Below are 17,090 nucleotides of genomic sequence, written 5' to 3' on the forward strand. Positions count from 1 at the left end.
TCCAGGATAAGGAGCACCAGAAACAGGCTGGGTTAGAGCACTCTGGGCCCACACCAGATGTGGGGGTCAGACCCTGCTGGGGTAATTTCCTGGGCATATACACTCATCTGGAGGGGTAGAACAGAAGGTAGAGGTACAGCAGGTGCCCATAGGGTCCCCTCACAATTGCACCTGCCCCCACAGGAAAGGGGTTGCTGGTACAGACCATCTGAAACTTTTTCTGGTTAGACTAAAGTCATCACTGGGATTTGACAAAACTAGATGGGGGCCCCCCAATAACTGCCCTTCAGTGTGTCCTCAGAGCCAGGTAGACTCAGAATCTTACAGATCTTAGCTAAAGTTTACTGAACACTCAGTCTATGCTCGCTACTGGAAGTGCTCCATGTTTAGACACATTTAATCCTGCAGGGATGGAAATCAGTGCAATAGGAACTGGGACTTGTGAGCACAGGATCCTGTTGGGAGTCCAGTGGACAATTCTAGTGGGGAGGAGATCAGAGTCAGTGTGATCCAAAAAGATTCTCAGCCACGCCTACAGGATCAACTGAAGTTGGTCAAGTGGGGACAGGGTAGAAAAGTGTTCTAGGCATAAATAACACCCGTGAGAGCTCCTGAAAAGGTGGTAGTCTAGCCCTGGACCTCCTGAGACCATGAAGCTCCTCCCTGCCCTCACCCCAAGCTGCTGCTGCTTGGCTGCCTTTGTGTGCATGAGTCAGTCCTGGGTAGAGGGGTTGAAACTGAGAGGGTGCAGAGTTTTCACCAGGGTCTCCTCCATCGTCGAGCCTCCCGGCTACATCTCCATTGATGAGGCAAGAGGATAGAAATAGAAAGATCCCTGGCCCAACGACCCAAGTTCAGGCGGCTGGTGGAACAGAGGTGCAAGAAGTCAGCACTGAAAGAAAGCGCTGGGCCAGCCAGAGTCAGCCAGGGGGCTGTGTGCACTCCTGCCCGGGGCCAGCGCCCCGGTTTTGTAGGGAGGACACTGAGACTCGGGGGTGGGGGCGGGACTGGCTGCCTTGGCGACGCCCTTCTGCACTTTTGGCGCCCAGCGGGTATCAGCTGGTGAAGAAAGGGGCGGACCCCGCCGAGGCCTGCAGAGCTTCCTTTCCTCAGTAGCTGGGTCACCAGCGTGTGAACCCAGAGCAGGCCTCACTCTTGGTGGGGTGGGAGGACATGCACACTGCCAGACTCCGGGTTCCCGCCCGCTTGCTGCTCAGACTGCGCACCCCTTTCTGAGCCTCAGTTTCTCCATCCATAAAGTGGTGAGAGGCGGTCGCGGACAACTTCTGGGGGCCCTGAGTCGGTGTAGCCCTCAAACCCAGAGAGTTGGGCGGGGCCTCTGACCTCCCTTCAGCCGCCAGGGTCCCGCCCCCATCCCTTCGGCGCCGAGGCTGCCAGGCCCCGCCCCCCGCCCACGAGGAAGTGCTTGCGGGTCTCTGAGCCGGTTCGGCGCGTCGACTGCCCAGAGTCCGCGGCCGGGAGCCCAGAGGTGAGGGGACGGGGCGGGCGATTGGTGGCCCCGAAGTAGGTAACGGGGGAGGGGCGCCTGGCTATAATGGGAGCTTGGGGGGACGCAGGGATGAGAGGGGGTGCGGGGACGAGCCGCCTGGAGGTGAGGAGGGACCCGCCAGGTGATGTGGGGGCGCGGGAGGTGAAGGGGCGCCGGGTGGGGCGAGGGGGCGTGGAGGGGAGCGGGGGATGGAGGGGTGTGGCGGCGGGCGAGGGATGGAGCGATGCAGGCGGCGGGCCGGGCCAAGGGTGGGCAGTGCAGGGCACCCCGCACCCGGCGTCTTGGGGGTGGCCGAGTCCCCGGCCCGCGCGTCCGCTCCTGCCCGCTCGGCCGCTTTCCCACCTCCCCGACTTTGCTCCACGGTCGGTGTCCCCCGTTATTTCGGTCGACGAGGGACCCACGCCCAGTCACTTCCCCTCCATCCTCCAGCCTTCCGGGTTGCTCCAGGGGGAAATGAGCTGGCGTCCCCGCCCGGCCCGGCCCCCCTCCCGGCGCCCCTGCCCTAGCCTGCCCCCTGCCCCCGGGCCAGGTTCGAGGGGTCCCTAACTGGCGGAGCCAGACCCCGCGGACCTGACCGGCCCCTCCTTCGCCAGCCGCCCTGCTAGGCCGCTCCGGCGGGCAGGGCCGGCCGGGACCGTGGGCAGTGACAGCAATACAGTGATGACTAGGGTGAAGCAGCAGGAAAGCTGGAGACTCTCCCCAGGTTACTTCAAGCTGTCACCAGGCTCCTCCTGCCTAGAGCTCAGACCTACCGAGTGGTTAAGAGCACCCATTGTTTGTCAAGTCTCAGGGACCTAGGTAAGAGTGCCAGCTTCTTCCTTCACTGGCTGATGACCTTAGCAAGCCCCCTCACCTCTCTGGGCCTTAACTTGCCTTATCTGGAAAATGGAGACCTTTCAAGCCAGCAGGCAGAAATATGATAATGTATGTGTAAGGCATTTGCCCATGTGCCAGATGCAAAGTATAAGATGGGTGCTGCTGTTGCCGCCATCATTATAAGGCTTGCCCACATTTATCAGTGTCTGGCCCGGTGAACCTAACCTCAGAGATTTGGGGTCAGAATTTGCTGTGTCTTTAAAGAACTGTGTGATCAGCAAATCTTGGCTTTTGTCTGAGTCTCAGTTTCCTTCTGTACAAAATTAAAGTTAAAAAAAATTAAAAAACCAAACACCAAAAAACCTCTTAGGCTTGCTTTAGATAAAAGAGAATAGAATGTATATCAAAGTCCTGGGAAATTGTGGGCATTTAGAGATGCCAAGTAAAGATAGTTTATTATGTATGTGTTTGTAATAAATAGAATCTGGTGGTAATGTCACATGTACCCTTTCCATATCTGTAGTCATTTGGATTTTCCTACCCTGTCCCCATTACAAAGAGGGTTATTATGAACATGTTTGCTTAAAAAAAAAAAAAAAAAAAAGTGGCTATTAGCACCAAAATGCATTTATGCCAACAAACAGTGTTAACAATCTTAATGTCCTGCTCCTGTTATTCTGTTCTGTTTGTTCCTACCCAGCTGTTGAATTGAGCATTATCATGTTGCTCTTCAGGAAGCCTGAACAAATTAACAAATGAGAATCTCTTTACAGCCCTGCCAGCACTGAGTTTTGTGTGTTTTGGGTTTTTGTTTTGAGTTACTGTAACTGAGGCTTTATAGTGCCTTATGATTATTTCTTTTGTGTTTCTTGACTTGAACTTTGCTTGGTTTGTAAGACTTCAAGAGTTGGGTGGAAGGATTGGCTGGTCTGTTTGGGGTGGCGAGGGCTGCTCCACACACAACAGGAAGTTGAGTAATTGCTTAGCATGCTGCAAAATGGCTCACTGGCAGCTCTTTCCAGACAGCCTCTGACTGGGTGGGAACTTCCCTGAGTGCCCGTAGAGCAGAGATCCTTGCTCTAGGCAGCTCCTGCCTGGTTAGCCTCAAACACAGCCAAATGTCTGGATTCAGAGAAGGCTGGCAAAAGCGTCTCTAAAAGTAAGGAAAAACCAACAGTTGGTGCCTTATCCAGCCCCAGCCTTTTCTGGATGGAGATGTGAGATGGCTCCAGCCAGTATGGATGGAGTTGGAATCTGAACCCAGCACTGTAGGAGCACTGACACCTGAGACCCTTCGCAGGGCGGCCTGAGGCTTCATCTGGCTTGCTTCGCTTCAGAAAGGAGCTGTGTTTTCCCCAAATCCTAAGAGGACCCTCTAGATTGCAAGTTTCCAAGCTTTTCTGATCATTGACTCTATCAGGAAAAAAATTTGAGCACATGCTCTTCAGTAAATATTTACAAATTGTATCCATGTGCCATGGAAGTAATATGGCATATTTTCTCTAGACTAGTCAACCTTTTTATACCTACCGCCCACTTTTGGTATCTCTGTTAGTAGTAAAATTTTCTAACCACCCACCAGATTCACAGTAATGGTGATTTATAAAGTAGGGAAGTAACTTTACTTTATAAAATTTATAAAGCAGAGTTACAGCAAGTTAAAGCATATAATAATAATTACTTACCAAGTACTTTATGTCAGATTTTCGCTAAGTTTGGCAGAATAAATCTTTATAAAAGAACTTACTATAGTTAAATCTATCTTTTTATTTATACTTTGGTTGCTCTGCTACCACCCACCATGAAAGCTGGAACACCCACTAGTGGGCGGTAGGGACCAGGTTGACTACCACTGTTCTAGACTATCCCTGAAGGCAGACGTGAAAGGATGTGATTAATTCATTGTATCACATTCAAGAAATACTTAATGGAGCACCTACTCTAATTGGTGCTGGGGATAGAAAAATGAAAAAAAATACCCCTATCCTCATAGGGCTTATATCCATACCCTGGTGTGTGTCTTTGGCAACCTCTGGATAGAAACCCAAACCCACCCTGAAGACCCATTCCCCCTCCTGGCCCATGTCACTCTTCTCTGCCCTCACACCCCAGCCGTGGCTGCTTCTGGGTCCATTCACACTGAGCATCCGCTGTATGTGGACATGGGGCAGTGCTTCTGGGACCACAGGCGGATCCTGGGTCCAGGCTGGCAAGAGCGGGGTGTCTGTCAGGGTTTGGCCCGTGTTCCTCCAGCGTCACTCAGTTCCAGAGGTGATGTGGGGGCACAAAGCGATGTGGACTGCAGGTCGCAGCGCCATCCTCAGGGCCCCCTCCTTTCTCTTTGTCTTTAACGGTCAAATGGGCCCACAGTGTGCTGGCTCACAAAGCCATGGTGACTAGTGGGTGGATGTCCCGGAGGCATCAACCTGAGCCTGCCTTTGTCTCCACCAGAAGCCCGTGCTGAGGCAACACACTTGGGCTAAGCAGCCCTGACAGCGTTTTCCTGAGCAGGAGGTTGGCTGGCAGTGAGCCCACTCCCCCACCTTTCTAGGGCAGAGGTTTTCCTGGGAATGATTAAGTCAAAGTTCCCGAGGCAGGTGGCCCAGCGTGAAGGCTGCTTCGCTGGGTCTGACCACAGGGACATTTCAGTGATTCCAGAGCTTGGAGGCTGCAGCCCTGAGGCCACAGTAGCTAGAGAAGCCCTCCCCTCTCTGGCTGGCACTTCCTTATCTGTGGGTGTGGGTTGGGAGTCACTGCAGAGGCCCTGCTGGTTTCAGTTGCTGGGCAGAAGTTATGAAAAACTTAAGAAAAAGGGAAATGCGTCTTCCCCTCACCCACTCCCTTCCGTGTACCCTCCCACCCCCTTTGAGGAAGTATTTCTGTCTAATTCATGCTGAAGTGTGGCTGTTGATAGGTGTAGCCTGAACCGCCCTCCCCTGCCTGTCCTACGCACATAGGGCCGGCTTTGCCAGGCGCTCCAGCTCCCACTTCAGAACCTGTGGGTCAGGGCTCCCCAAGTCCTCTTGGCTGCAAGGCTTGCTAGTATGCAGGACACTTCTCAGTTTACCCAGCCCCTCCATATTCACAGCCTGGAACTCTGGGACATCATGCTAGACAGGCTTTTACATGTCTGGACACTTAGCAAGACCTTGCAGGGGCAGAAATGCCTGGCCACACAGCACATCTGTGAAAGTTAGAGCTGGGAAGTTGGGCTCTGCTGACCAGCTCTGAGCCTGAGTCTGGGGCCCAGCGACCCCCACTCTCACCCCAGGCTGGGAGGGGGGACGATTGGTCTTAGCTGGAGTTCATGGAGTTCAGAGATTTGGAAGTGGGCTCTGTCCTTAGCGAGGCCCCTGCCCTGTTAGTGACCTTGGCAAATGCGGGTGGGCAAATTAGCATATTGATGGTCCCACTCCTCAGTCATCATTGTGGTGTAGACAGTGATGACACCCCGCCCCAGCAAAACTGGCTGCCAACACTGGCCCAGTCCAGATGCACCGGAAGTTTGGGGGAAACCCCTGTCAGGCCTGCTGACCTGGGCTGAGAGCTCCAATGCCACTTCCGGGCCTTACCCTTCACAGACAGGCCTTATAAGGAGAGAAGCTGGGAGGCAGCCATTGTGGGAACTGTGTGCCTGTGTGTGTGCAAGGCTGAACACATGGGAAGCTGTGCTTGGGTGTGCACAAGGCTGAACATGCATGTGGGGGAATGCTGTGCTTGTGTGTGTGTAAGGCTGAACACGCCTGAGCAGGTGTGGCCTGAGCCGGTGCTGCTGAGGAAGTAATGTTCACTTTGGTCTTTACAGAGGACTAGGACTTTGCCAAATAGAAGAGCTGTGGACATTGAGTGGTGTGGGGAGCATGGCACGTAGGTGTGGAATATGGACAGAGCTGGCCTTGAAGGCACAGGAAGCACATCCCCAGGAAGCAGCTTTCCCTGCATTGGGAACAGCATGTGTGAAGGCCAGGAGTTCTCTGTGCTCCAAGCGCAGAGATGGCTGAGGGCAGCAAGCTGAGCATGAGGAACAGCAGGCAGCGGGGAGCCTACTGCACAGCCTGGAGGCAGGGGCGAACTGCGAGGGCAGCGCTGGGGGGAGTCAGCCGGGCCAGGGCAGAAACAGCAGGCTGGGGGAGGCAGGGGCGACCTGCGAGGGCAGCGCTGGGGGGAGTCAGCCGGGCCAGGGCAGAAACAGCAGGCTGGGGAGGCAGGGGCGACCTGCGAGGGCAGCGCTGGGGAGAGTCAGCCGGGCCAGGGCAGAAACAGCAGGCTGGAGGCAGGGTGACCTGAGAGGGCAGCGCTGGGGGGAGTCAGCCGGGCCAGGGCAGAAACAGCAGGCTGGGGAGGCAGGGTGACCTGAGAGGGCAGCGCTGGGGGGAGTCAGCCGGGCCAGGGCAGAAACAGCAGGCTGGAGGCAGGGGCGACCTGAGAGGGCAGCGCTGGGGGGAGTCAGCCGGGCCAGGGCAGAAACAGCAGGCTGGGGAGGCAGGGGCGACCTGAGAGGGCAGCGCTGGGGGGAGTCAGCCGGGCCAGGGCAGAAACAGCAGGCTGGAGGCAGGGGCGACCTGCGAGGGCAGCGCTGGGGAGAGTCAGCCGGGCCAGGGCAGAAACAGCAGGCTGGAGGCAGGGGCGACCTGAGAGGGCAGCGCTGGGGGGAGTCAGCCGGGCCAGGGCAGAAACAGCAGGCTGGAGGCAGGGGCGACCTGAGAGGGCAGCGCTGGGGGGAGTCAGCCGGGCCAGGGCAGAAACAGCAGGCTGGAGGCAGGGGCGACCTGAGAGGGCAGCGCTGGGGGGAGTCAGCCGGGCCAGGGCAGAAACAGCAGGCTGGAGGCAGGGGCGACCTGCGAGGGCAGCGCTGGGGGGAGTCAGCCGGGCCAGGGCAGAAACAGCAGGCTGGGGAGGCAGGGGCGACCTGCGAGGGCAGCGCTGGGGAGAGTCAGCCGGGCCAGGGCAGAAACAGCAGGCTGGGGGAGGCAGGGGCGACCTGAGAGGGCAGCGCTGGGGGGAGTCAGCCGGGCCAGGGCAGAAACAGCAGGCTGGAGGCAGGGGCGACCTGAGAGGGCAGCGCTGGGGGGAGTCAGCCGGGCCAGGGCAGAAACAGCAGGCTGGGGAGGCAGGGGCGACCTGAGAGGGCAGCGCTGGGGGGAGTCAGCCGGGCCAGGGCAGAAACAGCAGGCTGGGGAGGCAGGGGCGACCTGAGAGGGCAGCGCTGGGGGGAGTCAGCCGGGCCAGGGCAGAAACAGCAGGCTGGAGGCAGGGGCGACCTGAGAGGGCAGCGCTGGGGGGAGTCAGCCGGGCCAGGGCAGAAACAGCAGGCTGGGGAGGCAGGGTGACCTGAGAGGGCAGCGCTGGGGGGAGTCAGCCGGGCCAGGGCAGAAACAGCAGGCTGCCTGGAGGCAGGGGCGACCTGAGAGGGCAGCGCTGGGGGGAGTCAGCCGGGCCAGGGCAGAAACAGCAGGCTGGAGGCAGGGGCGACCTGAGAGGGCAGCGCTGGGGGGAGTCAGCCGGGCCAGGGCAGAAACAGCAGGCTGGGGAGGCAGGGGCGACCTGAGAGGGCAGCGCTGGGGGGAGTCAGCCGGGCCAGGGCAGAAACAGCAGGCTGGGGAGGCAGGGGCGACCTGAGAGGGCAGCGCTGGGGGGAGTCAGCCGGGCCAGGGCAGAAACAGCAGGCTGGAGGCAGGGGCGACCTGAGAGGGCAGCGCTGGGGGGAGTCAGCCGGGCCAGGGCAGAAACAGCAGGCTGGGGAGGCAGGGTGACCTGAGAGGGCAGCGCTGGGGGGAGTCAGCCGGGCCAGGGCAGAAACAGCAGGCTGCCTGGAGGCAGGGGCGACCTGAGAGGGCAGCGCTGGGGGGAGTCAGCCAGGCCAGGGCAGAAACAGCAGGCTGCGGGAGGGGGGGAGGGCAAGGGAAGACTGGGTTTCCCACCTAGGTGTGGACCCACCCCTCCTCAGGCCCAGCTGGTTCCCCTACCATTGAGCTCACTTGCTCACCTGATGGGAGGAGGTTGAGAATGTGCAGTGGCTGAGTTGGGGGGCTGGGAGGGGCAGGTGGGAGGTCTGGTGGCTGCTGCTGCTGCCAGGCCTAAATCTTCAGTGCTGGGCCCGGTCCCCCTCCTCCAGGGACCTAGTTGACCCCTGGACCAGTGGTTTTCAACGTCTGCCAGAAATTTTGTGCCAGTCGCAAAAGAGTTAACCACCCCAGTGTTGTATGAATAGTCTAGAGCAGGGGTCTCAAACTCAACTCAGCATGTGGGCCGCAGAGCAAGATCACAGCCGGGCTGCACTAGGTCTACAAAAGGCAACTGTTACGCAACACTTTTCTCATTGCAGTTGAAAACAAAAAAAAATCAGTACAACAAGCACAATCATACATGCAGTTTACTCAGTGTCACAAAACGACCAGAAACTGTAGTTCACATCACAACTGCTGTTAACTAAGCTAATATCTGGCTAGGATGCTAGAGAAATGAAAAATACAAGTAGGCCCCTAGGCTTACTTAATTTTATCCAAAATATTTTGAACTTTGTGGATTAGTCTGCAGGCCGCACAAAATTGTTCGGCGGGCCGCGAGTTTGAGACCCCTGGTCTAGAGTCTACAATCACAAGGTTCATTGCAGACCACTGGTTAAAACCCACTGCGCTCGACCCTCCTTCACCTCACCTCCAGGCCACCCTGGGGCTGCAAAGACCCCACCAGCCACTCCGGGCCCAGTCCTGCCCATTCTCCTGGCCACAGGAGCAGCGAATGGGTTTTCTTGACGAGAATGGGATGTCTGTCTGCCTGTGCCGTCCCTACAGGCACCTACAGACCACCCCCTTCCTCACTCCGAGAAGAACAGAGAAAGGGGAAGACCAGGGCTCTGGATGTGGAGGGCCCTGCTCTCGGTTTTTGAAATTGTTTCATTTCATCCTCACCTTGTTGTTCTGGGAGGGAGCTCTGTCTATGAGAAAACCCAGGCACATGAGGGGTGACAGCCTGACTGATCAGGGTCCCAGCACATCCCACTTGCGGCAGTGGCTTCACCCACAGACCTGTAACCCCCACTCCATCCTTTGTCTGTTCCCTGGAGCCCTAGAGATTCCACAAGAGCTGTCATTTGATGAGGCAAACAGGCCCCAGGAGTGAAGGCAGGCACCAGGCCAGAACTGGGAGGCAGGGTGGCGTCCGCTGCCCTCCTGTGAGGTCAGTTGGGGCCTGCTCTGGGGCAGGGGTAGGGCTGACTTGAGTTCTCCCTGTCTTGGGCACAGGAGCTGAGAAGTCATGGCCTACCACAGCTTCCTGGTGGAGCCCATCAGCTGCCACGCCTGGAACAAGAACCGCACACGTGAGTGCCCTCCATCCCCAGAGCACGGTGGGCGTTAAAGCAGCAGGCGCCCTGGACTGTGGGCTCTGTGAGGGCTGTTGCTTCCTCCTTGTTCCCGGTCCCAGGTGTTTAGGAGGGAGCAGCTTCGGGACAAGCAGAGGCTGCTGGGCGAGTGGGCACTGAGGAGGGGAGGGACCTGCGCAGATCAGGCAGTCGGTGCAGGGGCACCAGGCTGGGGGAGGGCGGGGCTGAGAACAGAAGACACAGCCTGCAGTGGCAGGTCCTGAGATGATCTACAAAGAACACAAGGTAAGGGAGCAGTGGAAGCAGAGGTGCTGGTTTAGAAAAGGTGGCTGGGGGAGGCCTTTCGAAGGAGGTGACGTTTGTACAGAGACCTAAGGGAAGGGAGAAAGGTGTGGGTGCAGAGGCCCTGAGGTGGGGCAGCAGGGAGACCAGGGCTGGAGTTGAGAGCAGAGGGCAGTAGTGGGGGATCAGGAGAGGCTCCCAGAGGTCATGAGACCGCTGCAGGGAAGTCTATGTGGTACAGGTGAGGGGTGGCCATCCCCTGAGGAATCGTTACGGGGGGGCCCAGCAGGACCTGAGCGACTTCAGGGGCCCCTCCAAGGCAGAGTCTGTGTTTGCTGAGACAGGCGTTGCCCAGGTGTTCTGTGTAGGACTTTCCTGGTGGAGGGGAGTCGTGAGGGCGGGGGCAGAGATGGATCCTGGGTGTGCATACGTCCTCCAGCTCCCCAGCCCTGCTCATCTTTCTGCAGAGATCGCCATCTGCCCCAACAACCATGAGGTGCACATCTATGAGAAGAGCGGAGCCAAGTGGGTTAAGGTGCACGAGCTCAAGGAGCACAATGGGCAGGTGACAGGTGGGTCAGGCTGGCTGAGACCACCCTCCTGAAGGGAGGTGGGATTGGCATGGCCATCCGGGACCATCCATCCACTCACTGTAAGATAGGATATAGTAGGTAGGATAGTTTGGGTTGTAAGTAATACAGCCCTGATTCTAAGTGGCTTAAATTATAAAGGGATTATATTGGTTCATGTTACTGTAAAACTCAGTTTGTGGGCTTCAGGAAAGGTTTGATCTAGCAGCTCAGCATTACCAAGGACCCATTTCTTTTGTCTCTTGGCTTGATCTTCCAGCATGTCTTGTGATAGTTGAGGAAGCTATAACACCCCCCCAGTAAGCTCTAGTAGCACCCCCTGGAGCAGCTTTCATTCAGATTGTGACCTCTGAGCCCCTCCTACACGGACACTATAGTGTCAGCCACCTCTGCTTAGTTCACTTCAATCTAGTGTCCCCTCCTCACCCCTCAGGCATTGACTGGGCCCCTGAGAGTAACCGCATTGTGACCTGCGGCACAGACCGCAATGCATACGTGTGGACGCTGAAGGGCGGCACGTGGAAGCCCACGCTTGTTATCCTGAGGATCAACCGGGCTGCTCGCTGTGTGCGCTGGGCCCCCAACGAGAACAAGTTCGCTGTGGGCAGCGGCTCCCGTGTCATCTCCATCTGCTATTTTGAGCAGGAAAATGACTGGTGGGTGCCTGGGTGGGGCCTGGGTGGCGAGGAGGTACCCAGGGCTGCGCAGTAACAAGTGGTAGAATAGTGTCCCAGAAAGCCCCGGATGGGGTGTTGGGCCTCCTGTTCATGTGATCTTGGGGAAGTGTGTCTTCACTGGACCCCGTAGGTAAGGCGAGGAGTGCTACGCACTACTGGGTGCCCCCACAGCCCTGTCTCAGTGACGAGGGCACAGGCCACCCCAGGCTGCCTCTGTGGTCATCACATTGAGCCCTGCACACATACCGGCATTGACTTCCCCACCGCCCCCTGGACTGGGCATCTGTTGTCATACTCCACAGATGAGCAGAGTAAGGCCCTGAGGCAGTCACTTGTCCAAGGTACCCAGCCACGTCATAATCTTCTCTCCTGGGTCCCTGAAGGTAGAGGCAGGGCAGGAGCTCAGGCTGAATTCTGAGACACCCAAGTTCAAATCCCACTCTGGCCAGTTAGCAGCTTCACTGAACCCGTCCAAGGATAGAGTACCCACACAGTACTGGTCTGAACCTGGCCCTGGCAGGCCCATGCGCTGACAGTGCCCAGCCCCTCCCTCCTGGGCCCGGTGTCAGTGATCTGCAGGGCCCAGGGGGAACCTGGCATTCCTAGGGCACTGAGGCCCCAGGCACGGAAGTCAGGGGCTTGCCCACATGTGTGTCCCTCTCTTCCCCTGCCTGTCTGACTGCCGTATCCAGGTGGGTGTGCAAGCACATCAAGAAGCCCATTCGCTCCACCGTCCTCAGCCTGGACTGGCACCCCAACAACGTGCTCCTGGCCGCAGGCTCCTGTGACTTCAAATGCCGGTGAGGGTAGGGCTCTGACATTAATGCAGGAACAGTATTGGGGGTGGAGGGAAGCCCCATCCTTGGAGCCCCACACCCTGCCTTCCAGACCAGCTATAGACCCACCCTACTGTCAGCAGGGTGACCTGAGCCTAAGTCAAGCATCTGTGAAGTTGTGTTCTTTCAAGGAACGCCACTGGGTCTTGTCTCCAGCTCATGGAGTCTTGGCCTCTTCCTATCTCTCAGTGTCAGTAAGGTTTCTTTCCTAGACCTTCCTCTCCTGCTTCATTAGGGACCCCACCCCTTTAGTTTTCTGGCTTCTGCTGGAAGGAAAATGAGTGGGTACTTTTTCACGCTGAGGTATAAATGACTGGTAAGCTGGGATAAAGACAAACCTGCCTCATTATCTTAAGTCCTGGAATGTAGAGTCTCCAGTAGCCACAGGTTGTTCTTTATTCCTGGGTTGGGCAGCTCTGAGTCTCCCAAGACCTCCAGTCCCAGCTCCAGGCAGATGGACTGGGTCTCTGAGTCTCCACTTGGGACCCTTCCTAAGGAGGCTCTGTTGGTGGGTTGGCACTCTAATCTCTCAGGTGACCCCATGCTGCCCCTGGGCTGTAGAGAAGAAGATTAATATGTGAGAGAGCAGTGGTGTCCAGGGTGGAGCTGGCAGGACAAGGGACAGGATTAGTTCAAGGTGCAGAGTAAAAGGGAAATAGGGAATCCTAGGGACTGGCTGTGGAGTAGTGCCAGCATGATGGGGACCAGGACACCCCCTGGTGGCATGTCACCAGTGGATGATCAGTCCTGTGTTAAGGACCCCAAGGGCCCTGGGAGTTCATAGGACTCTGAGCTGGTAAACCTCCTGGCCCCACTCCATGCACAAAGAGGCCGCTGAGGCCCAGAGTTAACTGTGTGAAGATGCAGGTCATAAAAAGCTAGCTCTGTTCCCATAAGCTCCTAGCCAGTTGCTCTGGTTTGAGAAGGGCAGTCTCTTGTTAGGGCCCCTCAGACCTCATTATCTTAAGTCCTTTTTTATCTGCAGGATCTTCTCGGCCTACATAAAGGAGGTGGAGGAACGACCGGCACCCACCCCATGGGGATCCAAAATGCCCTTTGGGGAGCTGATGTTCGAGTCCAGCAGTAGCTGCGGCTGGGTGCACGGTGTCTGCTTTTCAGCCAGTGGCAGCCGCATGGCCTGGGTCAGCCATGATAGCACCGTGTGCCTGGCTGATGCTGACAAGAAGATGGCGTGAGTACCGGCCACCCAAGAGACGGACAACTAAGGCATAGAGCATGAGGGGGCTGGTGTGGCTGACATCTCTCTCTCACTTAGAGTTGCGACTCTGGCCTCTGAAACACTGCCACTGCTGGCCCTGACCTTCATCACAGAAAACAGTCTGGTGGCTGCGGTAAGGAAGGGGGAAGGAGGGAAGCAGTAGCCCATTAGAGCAGGGCTCCCAGTGATGGACAGTTAAATCCACTTGTTCTCTCCTTCCCTTCCCTTCCTTCCCCCTTTCCCCTCCTTCTACCCTTTCTCCCATCCTTTTCTTCCTTTCTTCCATCTGCCCTTCCTTCCTTCCTTCCTTCCTTCCATCCATCCATCCATCCATCCATCTTTCCTTCCATCCATCATCCATCCACCCATCCATCCATCCATCCATCCATCCATCTTTCCTTCCATCCATCATCCATCCACCCATCCATCCATCCATCCATCCATCCATCCTTCCATCCTTCCATCCTTCCATCCATCCTTCCTTCCATCCATCCTTCCTTTCATCCGTATATCTGTATTGATAAGTTTGTGTTATGCTGCAGTAATACACAAAAAAAATCCCCCAAAGCAGGAGCTTAACACAGTAAATATTTACTGATTGCTCACTTTATACAGCCCGTGCAGGTGTGTGAGAAGGGCTCTGCTCAGTGTAGATGGGAGCTTTGTCCCCAACATGCTTCCCCAGCAGCCATGGAGGGAGAAGGGGAAGTGGAGATCATGTCCTGGATGGATCCTAACTAACATCTCTGCTTATTTTATTGGCCAGTAAAAATGATAGGGCCACACCTAACTTAGAGTGGGTGTGTGGGGGCGCGTAGTTCTATCATGTGTCTAGAAGGACACTACTGCTCTCCCTTCATCTTTCTGCCTACCTATCTGTCATATCCCTGTCACCCGCAGCAAACATAATGGTTCCAGAAGGGATCCTGCTTGGCCTAGAGAAGCTTCAGCTGTAGGGTCTCTCCCAGAGCCCGTGCAACCTGCTGGTTAAGACAGAAGGCCCTGGGCTCCCAGAGGAGTCCCAGATGAGCTTTCTCATCTAGACGCTGGCCTTGGTGGGGTAGGAGCCACCCCTATATGCTCACCCCCAGCATCTGGTCCCTTCACCTGGGGTTGGCCTGGCTGTGTCCACAAGCTAGCATCAGCTTCCCCGTAGCTCCTCTACCCATGTCCCGCATCCAACCTCTGGGGCTGTCAGACTCATGGTGGCAGGCCTTGCCTCCAACCTCAGTTTCCCATGGGAAAAAATGAGGGCGTTGCACCTGCCCTCGGCCTCTTACAGCACTCCCGCCCCAACACAGGGCCACGATTGCTTCCCAGTTCTTTTTACCTACAACGGTGCCGCAGGGACGTTGAGCTTTGGTGGACGGCTGGACGTGCCTAAGCAAAGCTCGCAGCGCGGCTTGACAGCCCGCGAGCGCTTCCAGAACCTTGACAAGAAGGCGAGCTCCGAGGGCGGCGTGGCTGGCGGGGCAGGCCTGGACTCGCTGCACAAGAACAGCGTCAGGTGAGCGTGGACCTGGGGCGGGGCCTGGATTCCCTGCACAATTAAGGGGGTAGGTGGGGGCGGGCCCCAGGGGCAGGATGGGGCCTGGATGGGGTGGACCTGAGAACAGTGTGGCCGATTTGGACTTATCCCGGTAGCATGGATGATGTGAGTCCTGATTTAGGGAGCAGCAGATCCATCTCTCTCTTTTTTTTTTACAGAGACAGAGAGTCAGAGAGAGGGATAGATAGGGACAGACAGGAATGGAGAGACATGAGAAGCATCAATCATCAGTTTTTTGTTGCGACACCTTAGTTCATTGATTGCTTTCTCATATGTGCATTGACCACGGGCCTTCAGCAGACCGAGTAACCCCTTGCTCAAGCAAGCGACCTTGGGTCCAAGCTGGTGAGCTTTGCTCAAACCAGATGAGCCCATGCTCAAGCTGGCAACCTCGGGGTCTTGAACCTGTGTCCTCTGCATCCCAGTCCAACGCTCTATCCACTGTGCCACCACCTGGTCAGGCAGCAGATCCATCTCTTTAGGTTGCATAAAAGCCCCAGGTGGGGACAGAGCAGTCAGCCTGTCTCTGCATTTCTAGGATGTGGTTGTGTAGGGACCATCATAGGGGTGGGGCTCGTGGTTCTCTAGGGTAGCCAGGCAGTGACCAGTTTTCTTCCTATGGGGGGGCATAGCTGAAAGGGGTCTAGTGCTAGAAACTGGTGAACTGGTGGCAGAACTAAGGATCTGGCTACAGCCTCCGAGGAACTAGGGTGAGATGAGAGAAAAGACCCTTCAAAACTTCCAAATCCTGCCAGTCACAGCTGTCCACCCTGTGGCAAATGGAGAAAGAATTGTGGCAAGACTTTCTGACGGAGTCCATTAAAACCTGTGGTTGCAGAGTCCAGTGTTGGTTGTCTTCAGACCCAACACCTTTGCCTGGCTTTCAGAGCTCTTCAGAACTACCGCCAGCCCCATCCTTTGCTTTTTTCCAATTCTGCCACCCCGCTGTCACTATACCTATCCTCCAGATGTGTCCTTCATGCCCTCCCAGGCCTTTGTGTCCTGTTCCAGCTGCCTGGGCTGGCCTTTGCACCGTGCAAGGTTGCTGCTGTAGCAGACTTGATCCTGCACAGCCTGCCTATCAGGGTGTCCCTGCAGCGCACACCCCAGCATTCTCATTGAAATCAGCGCCCCCAGCAGCTTGTGGAGGGCAGGGTGGTTTTGAGTCTACAAAGCCCTCATCCTCTTTGCAGCCAAATCTCAGTGCTCAGTGGGGGCAAGGCCAAGTGCTCACAGTTCTGCACTACCGGCATGGATGGTGGCATGAGCATCTGGGATGTGAAGGTGAGGCTTGCCCCACCCCAGCCTCCCACCAGACCTCGCCCTGTTCTCCCTAGCAGCCACCCTAGATGTCCCATCCTTCATTCCTGCCAGAGAAAGGCAGTCGTTGAAATGAGGTGGGGATGAGAGACGGCCGTTACACACCTGGGCCGTGGTATGCTCTGGGGCACCTCCCTTTTCGGGCTGGGATTCAAAAGCCAAGCTTTCTGTCCTCTGCCTGGCTGGGGTGGGTGTGGATCTGGTCCCCTACAGGTAGGATGTCTTCAGGACAGCTAAGAACCAGCCTGTTCTGCTCATCTCCTTCCAGAGCTTGGAATCGACCTTGAAGGACCTCAAGATCAAATGACCTGTGAGAATGTTGGCCTCATCCCAGCTGCTGGGGGAGGGGGTCAGGGAAGCTAAGGCTTGCTTTGCTAAATGTTTCTAGGGTACCAATTTGGGTCCCCACAGGGGAGGGTGGGAGTAGGAAGCTTTTTTTTTACACCTATTTGAAGGAACATGTGCCTTTTTCTTAAATACTTCCATTTATTGTAAAATAATGTCCTCAAAGCACTCTGCTGGTCATGAACTGCTTTAGAAGATGGACGTAATAAAAATACCATTATAGACATGCTTACCTGTGTCTGAAAGGTTTTTGCATGGACAGTTTATTTTTGCTTGCCCCCAAAATTGATTCTTAAGCCCAAGAGCCTTCCCCCAAATGGTTCCTTCCCCACTGCAGCCCAGCCTAGGGGCTGCCAGGACTAGGTGTCTTTCCTGTCACTCATTCAGTAGTCAGATAGACAAGTAGTTGCACATTTCAGGCTGACTCTGGGCTTTAATGTAAATTTAATATTACTCTTCAGTATTTGCAGTTCATTTCTAGTAAATGCTTATTTTGTATGACTTTTCCCTCATTCTTATTCAGAGGATTATTTTTGTTTAATCACACTTTTTAGTTATTTAAAATCACACTATTTACCTATTTATATAATCATGGTTATCGTTCAGTCTAGGTAACAAGGGG

At 56.0% G+C, this 17,090-nt stretch overlaps 1 protein-coding gene across 2 annotated transcripts; it reads left to right on the top strand.

Moving 5' to 3' along the window:
• Positions 1 to 1,144: 1,144 nt before the first annotated feature.
• On the top strand, positions 1,145 to 16,700 carry ARPC1B (actin related protein 2/3 complex subunit 1B). 2 transcript variants are annotated; one of them, XM_066274271.1, is made up of 10 exons: positions 1,145 to 1,489; positions 9,571 to 9,647; positions 10,400 to 10,504; positions 10,956 to 11,178; positions 11,892 to 11,999; positions 13,021 to 13,227; positions 13,312 to 13,387; positions 14,556 to 14,761; positions 15,997 to 16,087; positions 16,392 to 16,700. In XM_066274271.1, exons 2-10 carry the CDS (start codon positions 9,584 to 9,586, stop codon positions 16,428 to 16,430), a joined length of 1,119 nt encoding a protein of 372 aa, XP_066130368.1. In that variant the 5' UTR covers positions 1,145 to 1,489; positions 9,571 to 9,583; the 3' UTR covers positions 16,431 to 16,700. The 2 variants fall into 2 exon arrangements, with proteins under 2 accessions (XP_066130368.1, XP_066130369.1); XM_066274272.1 differs by lacking the exon at positions 1,145 to 1,489 and adding an exon at positions 2,156 to 2,308.
• The last annotated feature ends 390 nt before the right edge of the window (positions 16,701 to 17,090 follow it).

The sequence above is a fragment of the Saccopteryx bilineata genome, chromosome 4, assembly GCF_036850765.1.
Source record: "Saccopteryx bilineata isolate mSacBil1 chromosome 4, mSacBil1_pri_phased_curated, whole genome shotgun sequence".
Taxonomy (NCBI): domain Eukaryota; kingdom Metazoa; phylum Chordata; class Mammalia; order Chiroptera; family Emballonuridae; genus Saccopteryx; species Saccopteryx bilineata.